This window comes from Pagrus major, chromosome 12, assembly GCF_040436345.1.
Source record: "Pagrus major chromosome 12, Pma_NU_1.0".
Classification (NCBI taxonomy): domain Eukaryota; kingdom Metazoa; phylum Chordata; class Actinopteri; order Spariformes; family Sparidae; genus Pagrus; species Pagrus major.
The window spans coordinates 10807943-10824968 of record NC_133226.1 but is presented as its reverse complement, the minus strand read 5'-3'; the positions used below and the strand labels follow the sequence as shown (position 1 = coordinate 10824968).

At 40.7% G+C, this 17026-nt stretch overlaps 1 protein-coding gene across 1 annotated transcript in view; it reads left to right on the top strand.

Moving 5' to 3' along the window:
- The window catches only part of LOC141006034 (ephrin type-A receptor 5), a 69952-nt gene that overhangs the window by 8644 nt on the left and 44282 nt on the right, over nt 1-17026 (top strand). Inside the window, exon 3 of the mRNA XM_073478127.1 lies at nt 6961-7681. Within this exon, the coding sequence (XP_073334228.1) occupies nt 6961-7681 (721 nt within the window). The remainder of the gene's footprint in view (nt 1-6960; nt 7682-17026) is intronic.

Sequence of the window (17026 nt, the reverse complement as noted above, 5' to 3'; positions counted from 1 at the left end):
GTTGGACATTATTCATAAGTTATATTTTGGATACAGAAAACAGCATCATTAGGAAGAAACCAACCACCAAAGTTCATGAGAGTTGCTTGAAGCTCTACATTTGAGCTATAGTAAGAAGACACTTTATTTTGGTGGTATTTTAAAAAGTCATAATTGGAATTTCATTTGGTTAATGAATGTTTGCTTCCTGAGCATTAATATTAATGTAGTGTTTGACCAAAAGGGGGACAAAAAATTAAGATGAAGCTGAGGAGAAAATTGAGGAATTTTGGTTTCTTTCAACTCTATGTCATGTAATACCTCCATTACTTCCTGTTCCTATTACATTGGAGGAGTGTTTGTCCGTAAATAAGATTGGGTGGGCTACTGATCATGTGCCATTTGGTGGGTGCTCAAGTAAGAAAAGTCAGGATGGAAAGTGCCATTGATTGGATGGGGATATTTTGCTGTCAAATCCATCCATCTCCATTGCCTCCCATCAGTCTGGCCGACCCAAGAACCATTTTGCTCTGTCCTTATCTGAACATTAATAGGCAATATCCACTGGGCCTGATTCTCCAAGCTGACCTCAAAAGATCTAACGGTGACAAAAACTGACTGATGAAACCTGTTGTTTCGCCTTACGTCACACCGCTTCTTCTGTTAAAATTTTCATCAGAGGAAAGCACAAAGGCTGTAGCCGATGACTCTCTGACAGCTGATACGCACCACGCTCTTAGCTGGCAAGAGAGGTAAAAGTCCTTTGAAAAACCTTCAGACTTAGCATTGCAGAGAGACAAGCAAGCCAAACTAGCCCACCATTATCCCTGCACTCTGTTAAAATGGACTTGAAAATAAGAGCTGAGAATATGTCGGACCAAAAGTTGCAAGTGTACTGTGAAGTTTAGTTTTGCTTCTCCTGTTTGTGCTATACCTCAGGGCTGAACAATTTGAAGGGAAAATCTCATTGCAATTAGGGCTACATTTATGTATATCTTCACTATTAATGAATCTGTTAAATATTTATTAAATCATCCATAAATGAGTTGGTCTATAAAACTTGTAAAAATAAAAAAAGTCCCTTGTGAAGTCGTCAGTTCTCTCATTTTGCTGGAGCAACAGCCCAAAACCCAAACTTACAGTATTCTTCAGGTTACAATCCTCACATTGGAAAAGCTGCAAAGAATAGCTCTATTTGCAAAACTGCATTAAACAGCAGTACAGAGTTACCTAAGATGGCTGCCGACCTCTTACCTATTGACACCTCATTTGACCAGTTAGGAGTTTATATGCCCGCCCTGTGGCCTACAACAGCGAATGAGTAATTTCATAGACCCACTCCTTCTTCCATTCCCTTTTTCCTGAGCCAGAACAAAATGTCACTAAAAATAAGGTGAAGTCACACAAGTAATTTTCATCAACTATATCTGCTGATTCAGCATACTCACTTTAGCAAAGATGAGGGCAGGCTAGCATCAAAGGTGCTGAACACACTGCAAAACCCTGGCTAATGATCACTCAGTGATGGCCCAATGATGCCTAACAGTTGGCTTGGTGTGTCAGGGACCTAATGGAGCCGCTGTGTGAACAGTTGAAGGAGTGTTTGCCTAGAGCAGAGCCTCTTTTTTTCCAAAAGCACATTATAGTACCGTGAAGAATGGACAGAAGAGAGAAGAGAGAGCTAAGATGAAGGAGGAAATTATTGAGGAAAGGTTGACAGGAGGGAGGCAAGGAGGAGGAAAGCGGGAATTGGGGACAAGGAAGAAGTCAGGAAGTCAGACAGAGAAGGGGGGAAGCCGTCGAACAGTGTTTCTGGGTTAGTCTTAAGATTGGATAATTAACGGAAGAATAGAGGACACATAGAGGGAAAATGATGATAGACATGAATGAAATGAAAAGGCAGAGGAATGAGGCACAAGAAGAGGGTGTTGGAGAGAATGAGATGGAGGGGGGCAGGGAGGGATGGAGGTGGGGGGTGTTCTTGTATGTTAAGGAGTGAAAGGGACAGTTCTATTACGGTGTCGTGGCGGTCAGCGGTAATGGCTTGTAATAATAAGTTGGAGACAGCTTTATAGACTTAGAGCCAGGAGGGCACTCTGCACAGCCACAGGGGGTCTCCTGACGGATGTGACACACTGACACAGACACACACACACGATGGCCAAGAAAACAAACACACACACTAATGAGGAGCTAGAAGGGTGCCTGTAGGGACAGTTCAGTGTAGGGAGCAAAGTCGGCAAAGACCATGTAGAGGTGAAAGAGAGGTTAAGGCTGCGTGAGAAGGTCTAAGAGGACTGAAATTAAGACTGTCTGGTTATTTGGACCATTTAATACCATTGGGATCAGACGCTGTCAATGTCTTGGCTTTTTTATTGTTCACATTAAAGCATCAATTCACCATGGATGCACGAAACGATTCTTTATACGGTAGCAGAATATTAACTGAAGTTGATAAAGCCTTAGTAAGTTCCCTTTATGTAATTTGTAAGTCTGTCTTGAAGATATCACAGCTAGCAGGAGGCCAAAGTACATTTTTGCCTGGAGGCCCCCTAGTGGGTTATTCTAACAACATGGAGAGAGATGTGGTGTGAGACAGAAGTTGAGAGAATAGGAGAGAGATGGAGAAATGCAGGACAGTCTGACAGTAACAACCTGAGATGGACAAAGAGGTGTGAGAGAGAACTTGTGGCCTCAAGAATACAAGTCCTGTTGGAGACAAGTCCTCATGGGCAGTCAGGAAGGTGCCTTGTGATCCGCCAATAAATAGAGACAAGACGAAGGAGACGCCGTGATAAATGTTCAAGGCTCACAGCGTCCAACTATTACACAAGTGTAGACTAGAGAGCCAAACATGTCATCCCTAGTGTGAGCATTTTTTACAGTTTCGGAGGAAGACAACATGTAATTTCCAATACATGTTCTGGAAGGGCTCAGAGAGGAAGGAAAACAAATCTTGTCAAAGCTACGAAATGTGGATTCATCCATCTTTGCTCACCATATCTTATCCTTTCTTTCCCTCAGGTTTGCATAAACTACAGGTTAGGAACTTCTTTTTACAATGCAAAAATGTGAACTTGTCAGATATCGTTATAGTCTGAAAAAAGAAAACATATCGTGCATCCCTAATTTTCACCCAAATTCTCCCCAAAAAATGCAGGCCGTTGTATTTTTAGGGGTCACGGGATGAAAGATTTGGTTGAGAAACTTCTGCTGCCTTCCTGGTATGATGTGGGCAAATTACATTTTTTGTTCATGTCAACAATGTCCTGCCCTTCAGAAATACCACAAGGGGCGAATGGAAAAATGTTCTTTTTCTTGGAATTTGACCCTTTAAGAAGAGGTTGAGTGAATTACATTAACGTGAGGTGGGTTCACTGAGTATCACATCTTTAAAACAGATGGATGGTGACTTTCTTCACAGACTCAGTTGGAGACAAAGAGCCTTTAAAATGACCATAAAAACAGTTGTTAGGTTTTTAAAGTTATCCTATTAGTGCATGCTTTTGTGTCTACAGTGCCTCACATTAGCATGGGTGGTCCTGACCCTGCAGTGTTAGTATGTTGCTCTGTGCAGAGCTTTGTGTTTGACCCTGGAGGCCCCAAACCACCTGAATACCATGTACACTAGTCTTTAAAGATTCCATGAAACAGGCACGTGAACCCCTTTCTCAATATATAATCGCCTTTTTTTTTAATAATTAAGATGTCTGATTTCTAGCCCTGCTAACTTGTGCTAAGTGCTTGTTTCAGTGCAAATTTCAGAAAGTAATTATTTGCAAATGTTAGATCATTGTTTGATGTCTTAAGCAAGTGACACGTCCTATTTACATTAGCAATCAAACGCTGTTAAAACAGTAGAGCTGCAGAGTGGGAGGACTTCCAGTGGCAACAATGGCAATCAAGATTTATATACACAAACACTGACTCCATTTGGATCCAGGCAAAAATAGAGAGGGTCGTGTGTTAAACTCCCTGCTGAGCTACCAATAATGATTAGTGTGTGTGCGTCTGTGTGTGTGTGTGTGTGTGTGTGTGCGCATGTGTGTTAAGCTGTGTAAAGCTCAGAACAGGCTGGTGGATCTGTGTGATCTAACCAGTAAGAGGCTTAATGTCTACACTGGGACCAACTGGGCTGGAGTCTGCTGGGAGTCATCGGGAGTCAGTCACACACAAGCGCACACAGATCTGTCTGTGCATCTACGGTGTACTTGTGACGACCCTCGTTAACATAATGCATTTACTGTAACCTTAACCTTAAAGTGATAATCTCCAAGAATATATAATATCTAGAAAATAAATCTGTTAAATCACTGTCTATCTGTGAATGTGGTAAAGCAATGGCGATTGAGCCTGTGGCCCACTGATGAAAGTATTGTAATATTTACTGTATATATTTCCAATATCACAAACTGAGTGTGGGTCTCAACATTCCCAGATACTCTCAAGCTTGCTGCACAGCTAACTGAGCTAACAAGCTAACAGTAGAGCAGTCATGAACAGAATACCGTTAGCAACAGTTAGAGCTACTCTGCTCTAACTTCAACAAGTGTCCCGTTCTTATATATTGCACCTTCAAGCTGCTAATGCAAATTGACTATTGACTACTATATTTTCTATTGCTGCAGCTTCACATTAAAAGCATTTGGCTAGGGAAACATGAGTTGATTTTTATTATGAGGTAGTCGCAGGAAATGTGATGTGCATGTCAGTGATCTTAACGCTTACCACTCGTTCATCAAAAATGCGTCTACAAAACAAAACAACGGTCATAGTCCGCATTTGTTGACAAGCGGATCAGTTTGAAATATTGCAGGGAGTAACTGAACAAGGAGGAGCAGCTACAGTAAGCTATTAGATGAAGAGCTGCAGGGGACAGGCTGCACACCTCCAAATTCTCAGTGAGGTAATCAACTCCTTTCACTGTGCCCTGCTGTTTGCAGAATCTGATCAGTTACAGAATGATTGACGGAGACCAATTATTACCTGACTTCTTTATTAAAATGACAATAGTTTTGATTTGTTGGCCCTGAATATTGTTACATACAGTATTAAACTGTATTTGCTTTTACCACCAGTAAACACAGGTGTCGCCAAATTAACCAGGACTGAACTCTTGGAGACTGCAACTTTAAACAAAGCTATTTCTGTAACAATGAAGAATAAAGGTTTGTTAGAAAGAAACCTCCTTAACTTTACAACTCTCAAACTCAAGTTTGTCTTCTCAGAGATACAAGAATACAGACACACATGCACCATAAGCATATCAACATAGAACATACTGCCTAATAACTTGACAATGCCTTCATTCATTCACAAAAGGTTCAGAAACTGAATGATGATAACCAGAAAACAAAAGAGGCAGACTAAAGCAGGGAGGAATGGGGAAAAAAGACAGATGGAGAACAAGACAGAGCGATGAGAGGGAAAAGACAAAGACAGAAGGCTGTATACAACGGCTACAGCAAGGATTGATTAATATGGGCTATTAAGCTATAACACCAGATCATAGTCTGGTCCCTCTGGCCATATTACGGTGACATGATGAAGCGCCCATATTAGCCATGGGAGAGTGCTAGTGATGCAGATAATAGCCACGTCCCAGGAGACCTGCAGAGGGAATTAATGCTGCTGTCTGACACACACACACACACACACACACACACACACACACAGGCATGGATGCAGACGCTCACACACACGAGCTGGAACACTGACAGAATCATTTACATATACGCACACATACATAGTGTATAGCTACAGTATATGCACAGATGAACACCTTTAAGTTAATTCTTTTTTCCGCTGACACAAACTCCACCCCTCATTCATGGTAAATGCATATATACCCTATAACGCTGTCTCATTCTCTCCTGTCTGTTGCAATAGGATGAAATGAGGTGGAAGGGATGAGGATTATTCTGCTATCTATACCTAGCCACACACACACACACACACACACACACTCGCCACCATTAAGCCTTTTAAAAAGGCATTGCTGTAGCTTATTCTTAATACATTTCCATGGATATCAATTCTCTGCAGATGTGGGTATTAGTTGAGATTTTCTGATACTTCCACAGATATTATAGTTTTGGCATTGATACCACAACTGTACTGTTCCAGTACTTACATTGAGAACTACTCTAAGAATGATTATTTTTTTGGAAAGCCCTTTAGCAAAAGGAGCCAAAGTTTTCAATTGTTAAATGTTGCCTAAGCTGCTTTACAAGATGTTTGCCTCAATAAATGAGTCAGAAATGCCAAAATGACAATATAAATCTAAAATTGTTTGATGATTTTGTTCATCGCTGGTAAATAAATGCATTTATTCAAGAAGTGTTCAGTTTTGAGGTACTCATAATCTACTTTTGAGTGTTTCCATTTTAACTAGAATATACTGTACATTTTAGTAAAATAATGTCATATATAACAACATATCAGTCACGATAATTTACTGTATAACAAATACTTTTGATACTTAAAATATAATTTGCAACTTTTTACTAAAGCAGGATTTCTAAAGTTGAGTTGAGTTGTGTATTGATATCATCCCAAATGTTTCCAACAAGAAAACTGGAAAAATCCATAACTTTATTTAAAGGTCCAAGTTGTATGAAAGTAGATTTTTGAGTCTCAATGCCAACTTGTCAAATTTTGACCTTTTAAGGTAGAAATGGTTTCATTCGGTCGCCTGTCGCTCTTACCTCCGGGGAAATGTCAGCTCATACGTCAGAGAGTGAGGAAAGAACTGATCCAACATGTATAAAAATAACTTGAAAACCTAAAAAAAAACGATACCTTGTCAGTGAACATTTCTGCCTGTGTCACATCAGATGGATTTTCACCTGCAATGGTAGTTTTTTAACGTGGAAGAACATGATCATGCACTACTTCATTATTAAAGGGAAGTGATCCTTGTTTTATCTTACCCCACTATTGTGCTCTTCTCCATTAACCTCCCTCTTCTCTGTGCTGTAGTGGGAGGAAATTGGGGAAGTAGACGAGGACTACGCTCCCATCCACACCTACCAAGTGTGCCGGGTCATGGAGCAGAACCAGAACAACTGGCTCCACACCAACTGGATCCTGACCGAGGGTGCCCAGCGGGTCTTCATCGAACTCAAGTTCACGTTGAGAGACTGCAACAGCCTGCCTGGGGGGGTCGGAACCTGCAAGGAGACGTTTAACATGTATTACTACGAAACGAACGGAGATGAGGATGAAATGGAGGAAGGAGAGATGAGAGATGGAACTGGGATCACGGAGGAGGAGGACAGGGCGATGAAGGAGAGCAGATACATCAAAATTGACACCATTGCAGCTGATGAGAGCTTCACTGAGCTGGACCTGGGGGACCGCGTGATGAAGCTCAACACTGAAGTCCGCGACCTAGGTCCCTTAACCCATAAGGGCTTCTACCTGGCTTTCCAGGATTTGGGGGCCTGCATTGCTCTGGTGTCAGTGCGTGTCTTCTACAAGCGCTGCCCGTTTCTGGTGAAGAGTTTAGCTGAGTTCCAAGACACAATCCCCGGCTCAGAGGCCTCGCAGCTGGTGGAGGTAGTGGGCCGCTGCGTCAACAACTCCCTGCCTCTGTATGAGCCTCCCAGGATGCATTGTAGCACAGAGGGAGAATGGCTGGTGCCAATCGGGAAGTGTGTGTGCCAGACAGGATTTGAGGAAATCAACGGATCGTGCCAAGGTAAGAGGGCAAAATATGTATGTGTGGAGTGGTGCAAAAACAATTTCTTCGTTAATTAAAGGTGCAATATTTACGCATTGGAGACCTGTTAAATGCATGCTCAAAGCAATTAGGGGACAGCATAACCGCTAACTGCTGCTAGCGTTAGCTAGTTAGCTTAGTTAGCTGTGCAGCTAGCAGTCCAGCCTTGGAACTTGGAGTACCAGGGGAGTGTATGTGTTTACTGCTAGCACAGGACCTTTGGACCAGAACGGGATGGGGGAAACTGGTTAGCATGCTAAATTTATCATCTCTGCAGCACAGTACATAGACGTCATTATGTCAAAACTTGACATTCTGTTGATATATTTAGTTATTTTTTGAATGTTTTCGACTAAAATTCTTACATATTGCTTTTAATGAAGTCAATAAAAAATGATTCCACTATAATTTTGATAAGTTTGTCATCCAAGTCATTTATTTAGCGCTACAATTAACAATATAACATTGTCAATGCTGACTAATATGTTGATCATTTTTCTCTATTAATCAATCAGTTACGTCTTTAAAGTGTCAGAAAATGGTGAAAAATGTCAACCACTGTTTGCGAAAGCCCAAAATGACATTTTCAAATGTCTTGTTTTGTCCACAACCCAAAGATATTCAGTCATAGATGGGTAAAGAGATGAGAAAAAATCCAAATTTTATGAAGCTGAAACTTGATTCAAACCAATTAATCGATTGTCAAAGTAGTTGCAGATTAATTTAGAAGGTGACAGCAGATCCATTGCACAATTGATCGTGCAACTCTACTCTTATTTAACTAAGTGAAAGCCTAAAGAACTTGAGAACGTGAGAATTTTGTGCTCTCCACTGTCCAGTGTTTTCAGTCTTTTTAGGTTTCTGAGTGCACATGCGTGTGTACTCTCCAGGTTGCATCTTCACCCCGTTTGTTTATTTTTATATCCGTGCACATGTTTGTTTTTAGTATTGTGTGCTAGAGTGTGTGCATGGATCTGTTTATTCTTTTACTAAGAGGGTTTCATACTGTGCGGGTGTGTTTTTCCCGAGCTTAGTGGAGGGTATTCCCCAGAGCCCCGCAGCACTTTGCTGCTCTCATGCAGCTGCTGCTCTGCTCTGACTCGAGCCCAAACATTGCCATCGCCGACCTTAACTGCCATTTCCACGGGCACCCAGGGCCTCTCTATTTTTCTCTCCTTCGCTCCTCTCCAATCTTCCTCTGCGCTGTCTTTAAATTACTCAATTTTCAGACTTGCACACTATACTCTACTTGAGCTGCTCTGAGTGGCATGGCGAAATTTCAGCGAAATTCCAGAGAACAGTTATTATAGCGGCGTGAAGCTTGGTGATACAGAAACTTGAAATGTGTGATTATTTGGTGTCTCTTGAGTTTTTCATTTTTTCCACACAATGCCCTACTGATAAAGTGTCGGTCTCAAGCGATGAACTAAAAGATAGCTCTCAAATGCTCATATCAGCACATGCAAAGCTTGTACGATTGCGTACACTGAACACTGACTTGCATAGAAAAGAAGGGTAGTTGTTTGGTGTGCATGGCAGAAGTGGTTTTAGGCGCTTCATGTATCTGGTTTTCCATTGAATCGATCACGCCGTGCCTCCAGAAGATCCAACTACACCGTGTCCAACTATCTTAGCTGTGATCAGTTCATTATAATCAAATCTTAAAATTTAGAAGCTATGTGACAAAATGTGCACCGTTTCTAGCTTAACTTGGTCAGACATGCAGTCTGTGTGGGGAGATCATTAGGAAGTAGCTGTCAGTATGCCACTGGCCTGCCTGGAGTTGTGCTGCCACAGACTGTACAGTCGCATAAAAACTGTTACAGAGCTGTGGCTGACAGCGCCAAAAGAGATCATTCTGGTGTTCAGCACTAAAACATGGGAGCCCATTCTGTAATGTGTATATCAGGGCCACGTAGCAGCCTGTAGTCATGAGTATTCAAAAACAGCTTAATTTGTGAAGTTTAGGAAAGAAAATGATGTTTAAGTACTGTACATGAGAGCACCTCTGCATGAATACTGCAGGAATCAAAAATGTATGAACTCTGAGATTCAGAATTTGACTATATTAACAGTAGTTTTATTAATTTATTAATGTACATTTGCTTATTTACGGTGTTGAACTCTACCACAGCGTTATGAAACTCGATATAAACTTGAAATATATACATTTTTTAATGTCTGTCAGGAGGTTTGTGAAATTATAAGAAAGCATATGTTCAACCAAAAACACCCTTCTGTTTTCATCCCATTAAGGGTCAATCCAACTGATATTAATAATTGTAACTGTGTAATACAGTAAACTGTGTGATATCTTCTGAGATGGTTATCATTCCATGACAGTCTCATACCATTGCAACCCTAATTGCAAATGAAGAAATGTATTTTCCTAATTGGCATTATTGGCTCTTAGTTTGACTTGTGCTTTAGTTGTTGTCATGCCGATGCTTGTACACAAAATACTTTGCACTGGAGTTGGTTTTCTCCAGTTTTTACATGCCAGCAGCTTGGCTCGAGGGATGGCAACTGACAGACCGCCTTGTCGCTCTTGTCACTAAAATATTTCAACAACTACTGGGTGGATCATTATGTAATTTGGTACAGAGGTTTAGGCCAAACACTGGCAAAGCTGATGACAGTCCAATCAGCCAATCAACTATTCTTATTACTGCTAATTAGCAGATATAAGCATACTATCATGCTAAACTAAGGTGGCGACCACTGAACACATGATACCTGAAAACATTTTTCACTGTCATTGTCGGCTGTAGCTTGCTAACATTAGCATTCAGTTCAAAGAGCCACTGTATCTGTAAGGCCTGTAAGCTTCACAGAGCTGCTAGCATGACTGTAGACTCTTCTTATTCTTAAGAGTATGATTATTTGAAGTAAAAGAAACATACTTTGATGGTGCCAACAGTAATACATAATTTACTGTACATCAGCTGCATGGCTCTGGCAGCATGTCGGCTGCATTTGCAGTACCTCTGTGCTCACGTAGTGGTGGTGTTTTAAAGAGTATAAGATCAAGTGCACGATCTTAATTAACACTGGGAAAAGAGACACTGAAATGGTTTTCATGAGTAATATGTTGTATGTCATGAGTACCATCTGTATAATGTGCAGGAGCATAATATTAAAACTGAAATGAAAAATAACATGGATGAATTTTGGAAATGTGTTTCCACTTTTCCAGAGATAAAATGACTCGCTAAGAGTGTGTGTCTGCATGAAGCTGATGTGGACTGCAGTGAAGATTAAAACAGTATTTTTGTTTGATGAGACATGAATGAAAAACACAACTAAGTCTATTCTGGTGTACTGAGCTTAAAAGAGACAGCCAAAGCACAGCATTTCCTCTGTACCCCTATTCACAAAGGAGTGTGAGGGTGTTATTTTGATGACACTGTGATTTAAATCTGACCCCTGCCACCATGTGTGGCACCGGAACACCTCGTGCCCTGTTTTCACAGTCCTGTTGGTACAGAACAGAGTTTTGAGGTTACACAAGTTTTTAACTGATTTTCATTTTAATGATTTCAGTGTTTTGCTTTTCAGGAAGATGAGTTTGTGTGATATGCAAATTTTTGCCATTGGTTAAACGTTTTGGAATGAAACATCAACACTGCTCAGAGTAAAATAGATTATTTTTATTTTAATCATGGTCCGTACGTAGGAAAAAAGAAATAAACAAACTTAGAAGTAAGTTGTCAGAGTGGAGCACACTCCCAGTAATTAATGAAGCTACAAGATTATGTTTTTCATATGCAGATGAGACTGACAGCCTTTGAAACATCAACAGAGAGAAACATGGCAGGGCTTCCTCTCCTCCTCAGCTTTGTTACCATATGTGTTCGCTGCTTTTAGCAAACACTTTTTCATGTGCATTTCAGTCGCTCGGAGAATGAAGTGTTGGGTTTTGTTTTTGAGACGTTGAAAGAGTGCCTGGACTCCATACTGAGGCGGAGATATGGATTCAGTGTCTTTTGTCTTGTGGGAGGTTGGTTTCTCGTTGCTTTTCGGATGTGGAAGTTTCTAACATCTAGTGATCTGGACTGTGATGTAGTGGTTATATTTCCACTTTATTATGTGTATGTTGCCCTAGGTAGAGCTGTTTAAAGGGAACCTATTCCCTTCTTCATTATTTTCCTTTCCTTTAGTGTTTTATATACAGTATGTTCCTCTGCATGTAAAAAATCTTGAGCGTTGAAAAGGTCAAAGTCTGTACCTCCTCTGTACCACAGAAAACACTGCTCCTGAAACGCCTCGTCAGGAGTCCCACCTTTAAGTCCATGACACTATGTCACCATGTCATACATTTGCATAATTCATGCCTCACCGCTAGTTTGGCAGGCAAGAATTGATATAGCACGGCTGCTGTGTTGTTGTTGTTATCAGTGCTGGGTCAGGCATGTGTGAGCTAACCAATCAGAGCTGGAGACTGGAGCTAAAAGAGACAAAGCGTTAACAGTGTGAGAAAACTGATGTATTTTTGAGCATTAAAAGCATGAAAAGCTACTCTAGTAGTAACCTAAAATAAAATTATGAACCTGAAAATGAACATAATATGTCTCCTTCAAAAAAAAACATGCAGCATTGTTAATAACCAAATTGTATTTCACAGCCTGTTCAGCCTTTTCACTTGGTGCTTTAAGTCTTACTGTGGACTGTGAATCCGTGGGTTGCAGGTACAGTGTGTGTGTATGTGAGAAAAAATGTGTAAGTGTGTGTGTGGATCCTGGCTGTATTGGCTGTGTGTGCTGCCTAGTAGAGCATGATTTAACACCGCCTTTGTGAATGTAGGACAGAACTCGTTACGGACAGCTCTTTCTCCTCTCCTTTGTCTTTATCTTCCTCTCTTTCTGTTGCTCATTCCCACATCTCTACTTTTTTCCGTCTCAATCCTTTGCTTTCTTTCTGCACCTCAGTTTCTCATTTCCCCATCTTTCACACTCTTGTTTGTCCTTTTATCCTCGCTCTTTCTCTCATTTTATCTTTCTGTGACTGCCCATCATTCACTGCCTTCCTCTTTATTGTTTCCACCAACATTAGTTCTCTCCTGTCTTTTACACTCCAGCCACTGCCTCTCACTCCACTTCCCTCTCCTTCCCCTCTTTAAATATCTGTCCATCTTTCCCTATCAGCAGTCTAACTCTGCCTTTTTTTACTTCTCCCCTCTTTGTCTCATCCACACACACACATACATCTCTTTTAAAAGTACATCTCTTTGTTTGGCTATTGTCCAGCTCCTCGGATCGATCAATGTATTTGTCTTTTTTGTTGTATATTTAGATGACAGCCTACAGTAGGATTCAAATGCTCATGTAATATTTTCATAGTTTAAATAAAAAAAATTATACAATTAACTGAAATTCAGTGTGAAAAAATGACAGGTCTGACATTATGTGGAAGATGTCTATGTACTGTGTTGCAGAGACATATGCTGATATATGCTAACTAGCTCTAGTCTCGTAATAACATTCCCTGTCTGAACCACTAGCTCACGACAGCTACAGTTTGCAGTAGTTGGCGATTACTCTAATGATATACTGCCCCCTATTTGCCAATTTTTACATATTGCACCTTTAAGTATCAGCATATAATGAGCAAATGATGCATAGGAAGTAAATGTATGTGCATATAAAGCTTGTGGTGATCCATTCTTGTCACGCCAGAGATTATATCGTGTCAGATGACATCTAAGGATATTGTATGCGGTTGTGTGAGATGTATAGATGTAGGCACAACTTTAGCTGGGATAATTGGCGATCGCCTGCAGCACTGTCACACTGAAGAGAGGGAACGGGCGCGGAGGAGGAGAGTACATCCGAGGGGTAGATAGATGGATAGACAGACCGAAGGATTACGGAGAGAAGTGATGGCAAAACAAGGGACACAAGATAAATTGAAGATTTCTCACCGCAGGGTGTGAGGGCAGAGAGATGGATGAGTGTTGTTTCAGCGGTGATAGAGGGAGGATAACTGAGGATAGAAGTGGGCAGATGGATGAAGAGATAGATGAGAAGGATGGAGGGAGGGGGTTGTAGATTGAGTTCAGCCCTGCAGATGTGACTTGGGCTGAATGAGTGCGAGAAGAAATGTGGGTATAATGGCTGAATGGGACATTGGAATAATGAACCGAGTGTTGGGTTCATGGAATAAGAGCTGAATGAAGAGCTAAATGGTTTGAATCAAATTCAGATATGATGTTGACATGGAACATGAGAAACATGGTTATTTATATGATTTTATACATTGTTCTTGATCAATTTATTTTATTTACTAGATGGGTTATCTCAGCAGTTGAAGGGCCAGTTCACCCCAAAATCAAAACTACATATTTTTTTCATCTAGATTTTTTTTGTGTGTGAGAGTTGCCAAGTTTTGGAGATATATTCCGAAGAGATGTCTGCCTACCTATGAATATAATGGAACTAGATGGCAGTCACATTTCGGTTACTCAAAATAATCCACAGACCCCATTTCTACCAGACTACATCATATCCCCGTGCAGAAGGACACATGTACAAATCTGTGCTCGTAACAGTGTGGGAGTTTTTGGGACCTTTGAAGACCACAAGCAGAGTGCCATCTAGTTCCATTATATCCAAGAGAGGGTAGGCATCTCAATGGCTGATAGCTCCAAAACCAAGCAACTCACACCAAAATAATCTAAATGGATAAATAGCACTACAGGCAACAAAAAAAATGTATTTTTGATCTGGAGGGACTGTCCCTTTTTAAGGAAGAAGTCTGGCTGCCAAGGCTGCATGTAAACTTCTGCTGGATTTAGCATTTCCATCTGATCACCATAATGGCAACACTTTAACTGAACTTTGATTTCAGTTCAGTATGATTACATCATATCATTAAATCTTTTCATACATATTTTATCATATTTTTCTTATTCAGCCAGCAACCGAGCCAAATGAGTTGAAGACGCACAAGCACTATGTGCTGATCGGAAACCTGGATTTGCATGGCACACTATCCTGATATTGGTCAGGTTGTTTGCACTTGCACTTCACACAGTAAACAATAAAGTTGTAACATTAACAGTGCATCCATCAATAAAACTATACCTATACAAATCATTATGACAAAGGGTAGAGAAAAGGGGCAAAGGAATGATGAATGATGGAATTTTGGGTTGAAGTAATGTTGCCAAGGGAATAAGGGCTAAATAAAGAGTAGTGATTGCGTTAAAGGTTGTCCGCTGGAATAAAGCTTCCTGGAATGATGGAATAATTGCATGAGCTGAGTGAAGTGTTGTAATGATAGTTAAAGAGCTCAATGGCATACTGGAATGATGGAGTAAGGACAGGATTGGATGTTGGAATAATAAAAGATGGACTAAATTGGATGTTGGAAATGAGGACTGACGGGAACGTTGGAATGATAAGGATAAGAGTTGAATAGGAGGATGAAATGAAGTCTGAATGGATCCATGGGATTGACAGCTTTGTGATGTTCGGATTCAGGCTGCACTGAATTCACATGACAGAAGAAAAAAAAAGGCTCGGAGGTGTAAGAGATGGGCAGTGAAGTTGGGGGAAGAGATGAGGGGAAGTTGGGGGAGGGTAGGCAGAGAAGAGGGAAAGGGATGACGGCAGATGAGGAATACAAATGAAAACGAGGACGACTTTTGGTATCATCAAATGAAAGAATTACATGGAAAGATAAAGAGGCGCTTACTGGTAGAATAAGAAAACCATGGAGCGTTTCATTGAGCGGGCGTCATCTAAGTGTGTCATGGGTAGAGCTGGATTTCCCTCGACAATACTTTGTTTCAGTGCCAGGGCTCCCCTGATGTTCCTCTATGTTTTCCTGCCTGTCAGACGTCACTGCGGCATATGTCAAACTCAATCTGGTCACGGTGGTGGTGCTGCCATATGAAACGGTCTCACTGACGTAGTAATGTGAGGAAGCTTTCTGCTGTATCCCTCTGGGGAACTATGGGATAGCTAACATGCGGCTCACACTTGCAGTGTGGGGCTTGTGGTTGACGTTGTGGTGACAAGGGTATTACAGTCACTTGAATAACAGAGATACACACATGATCATGCGAAGCATCTGCTATTCCAATATGATGAGCCATATAAAATACAGCTGCAACTATTGCTATATATTTTATTAAATCAATTGCCAGCTACTTTAATAATAAATTGGTCTGAGTTGGAGATTCTTAACTGTGAATACTTTATGGTTTCTTTGCTCCTCTATGACCGTAAACTGAGACATTTGACATTTGAGGTGGTGCTTTGGGAAAAGACTAATTGACATTTACCATCATTGGCTGACATTTTATAGACCAAACAACTAATCAGTTAAATGACAAAATAATCAACAAATTAATCGACAATGACAAAAATCATTGGTTGCAGCCCTAAATAAAAGAAAACCAAAATAAAATATAACACATGAAAATATAAAAGTAGACAGTATCTATAAAATTCTGATAAAATGCTGCATCTCCCAGGCTTCCTTCCAACTAGTAGTAAATCGGTTTATTTTCTTTTACCTTTATAAACATTTAATTAATTTTCAGTCATGGATGTGAACCATAAACAAATCAACCTGGTTTTAATATCTGTTCTTCTCATTTAAAGGTCCAAACAGTAAGAAAGTTGATTTTTGACTCTCCTTCCCATCTCGTCAAATACTCACACTTTGGGATGGCGGCCGACCTGCGCTACAATCCCAAACGTCAGTTTTTGAGTTGGGATTGAGACTCAAAAGTCAACTTTCTCACTAATTTCATCTTTAACAATAATCTTATCTACATTATGTGGCTACATATTTTAAAATCAGACATGCAAGAGTGCAGCCTAACCTTTGGATCAGAACTCGTTGGACCTGGAAGATCCAGTGGCATCACAAGTCAGATATTTCCTGCTGTGTATCTATTGCAACGTTCATTTGAGTTAAACAGTATTCAATAACCTTTGGAAATATAGAAGTTCTGTCGTCCCTGAGTTGCTCGAGAGACAGAACAGCTCGGTGAATGATGGTGCAGAAATCTGCATGTGGCAGGAAGCCTTTTTGATTCCATCACCTCCTGAAATATGAATCGACTGGATTTATGGCTGAAAGAGTTGCCATTCATCTTTTTAGATCTTGTTCAATTGGAAGCAGCCACTGGCTTCTTTCACTACACTTTCTCTCTCTGTGCTCTGCTCCTGCATCTCTCCCTCTCTCTCCTCCATCTTAATGCCCAACCCCTCTACATCACCCCATCATCTCAACGTGGTGATGCTGTCATGACAACTAAAGTGCTTCCTGAGTGCTTGTTGGGTAAACTGACTTTCCCAGAAGTGCTTCCTC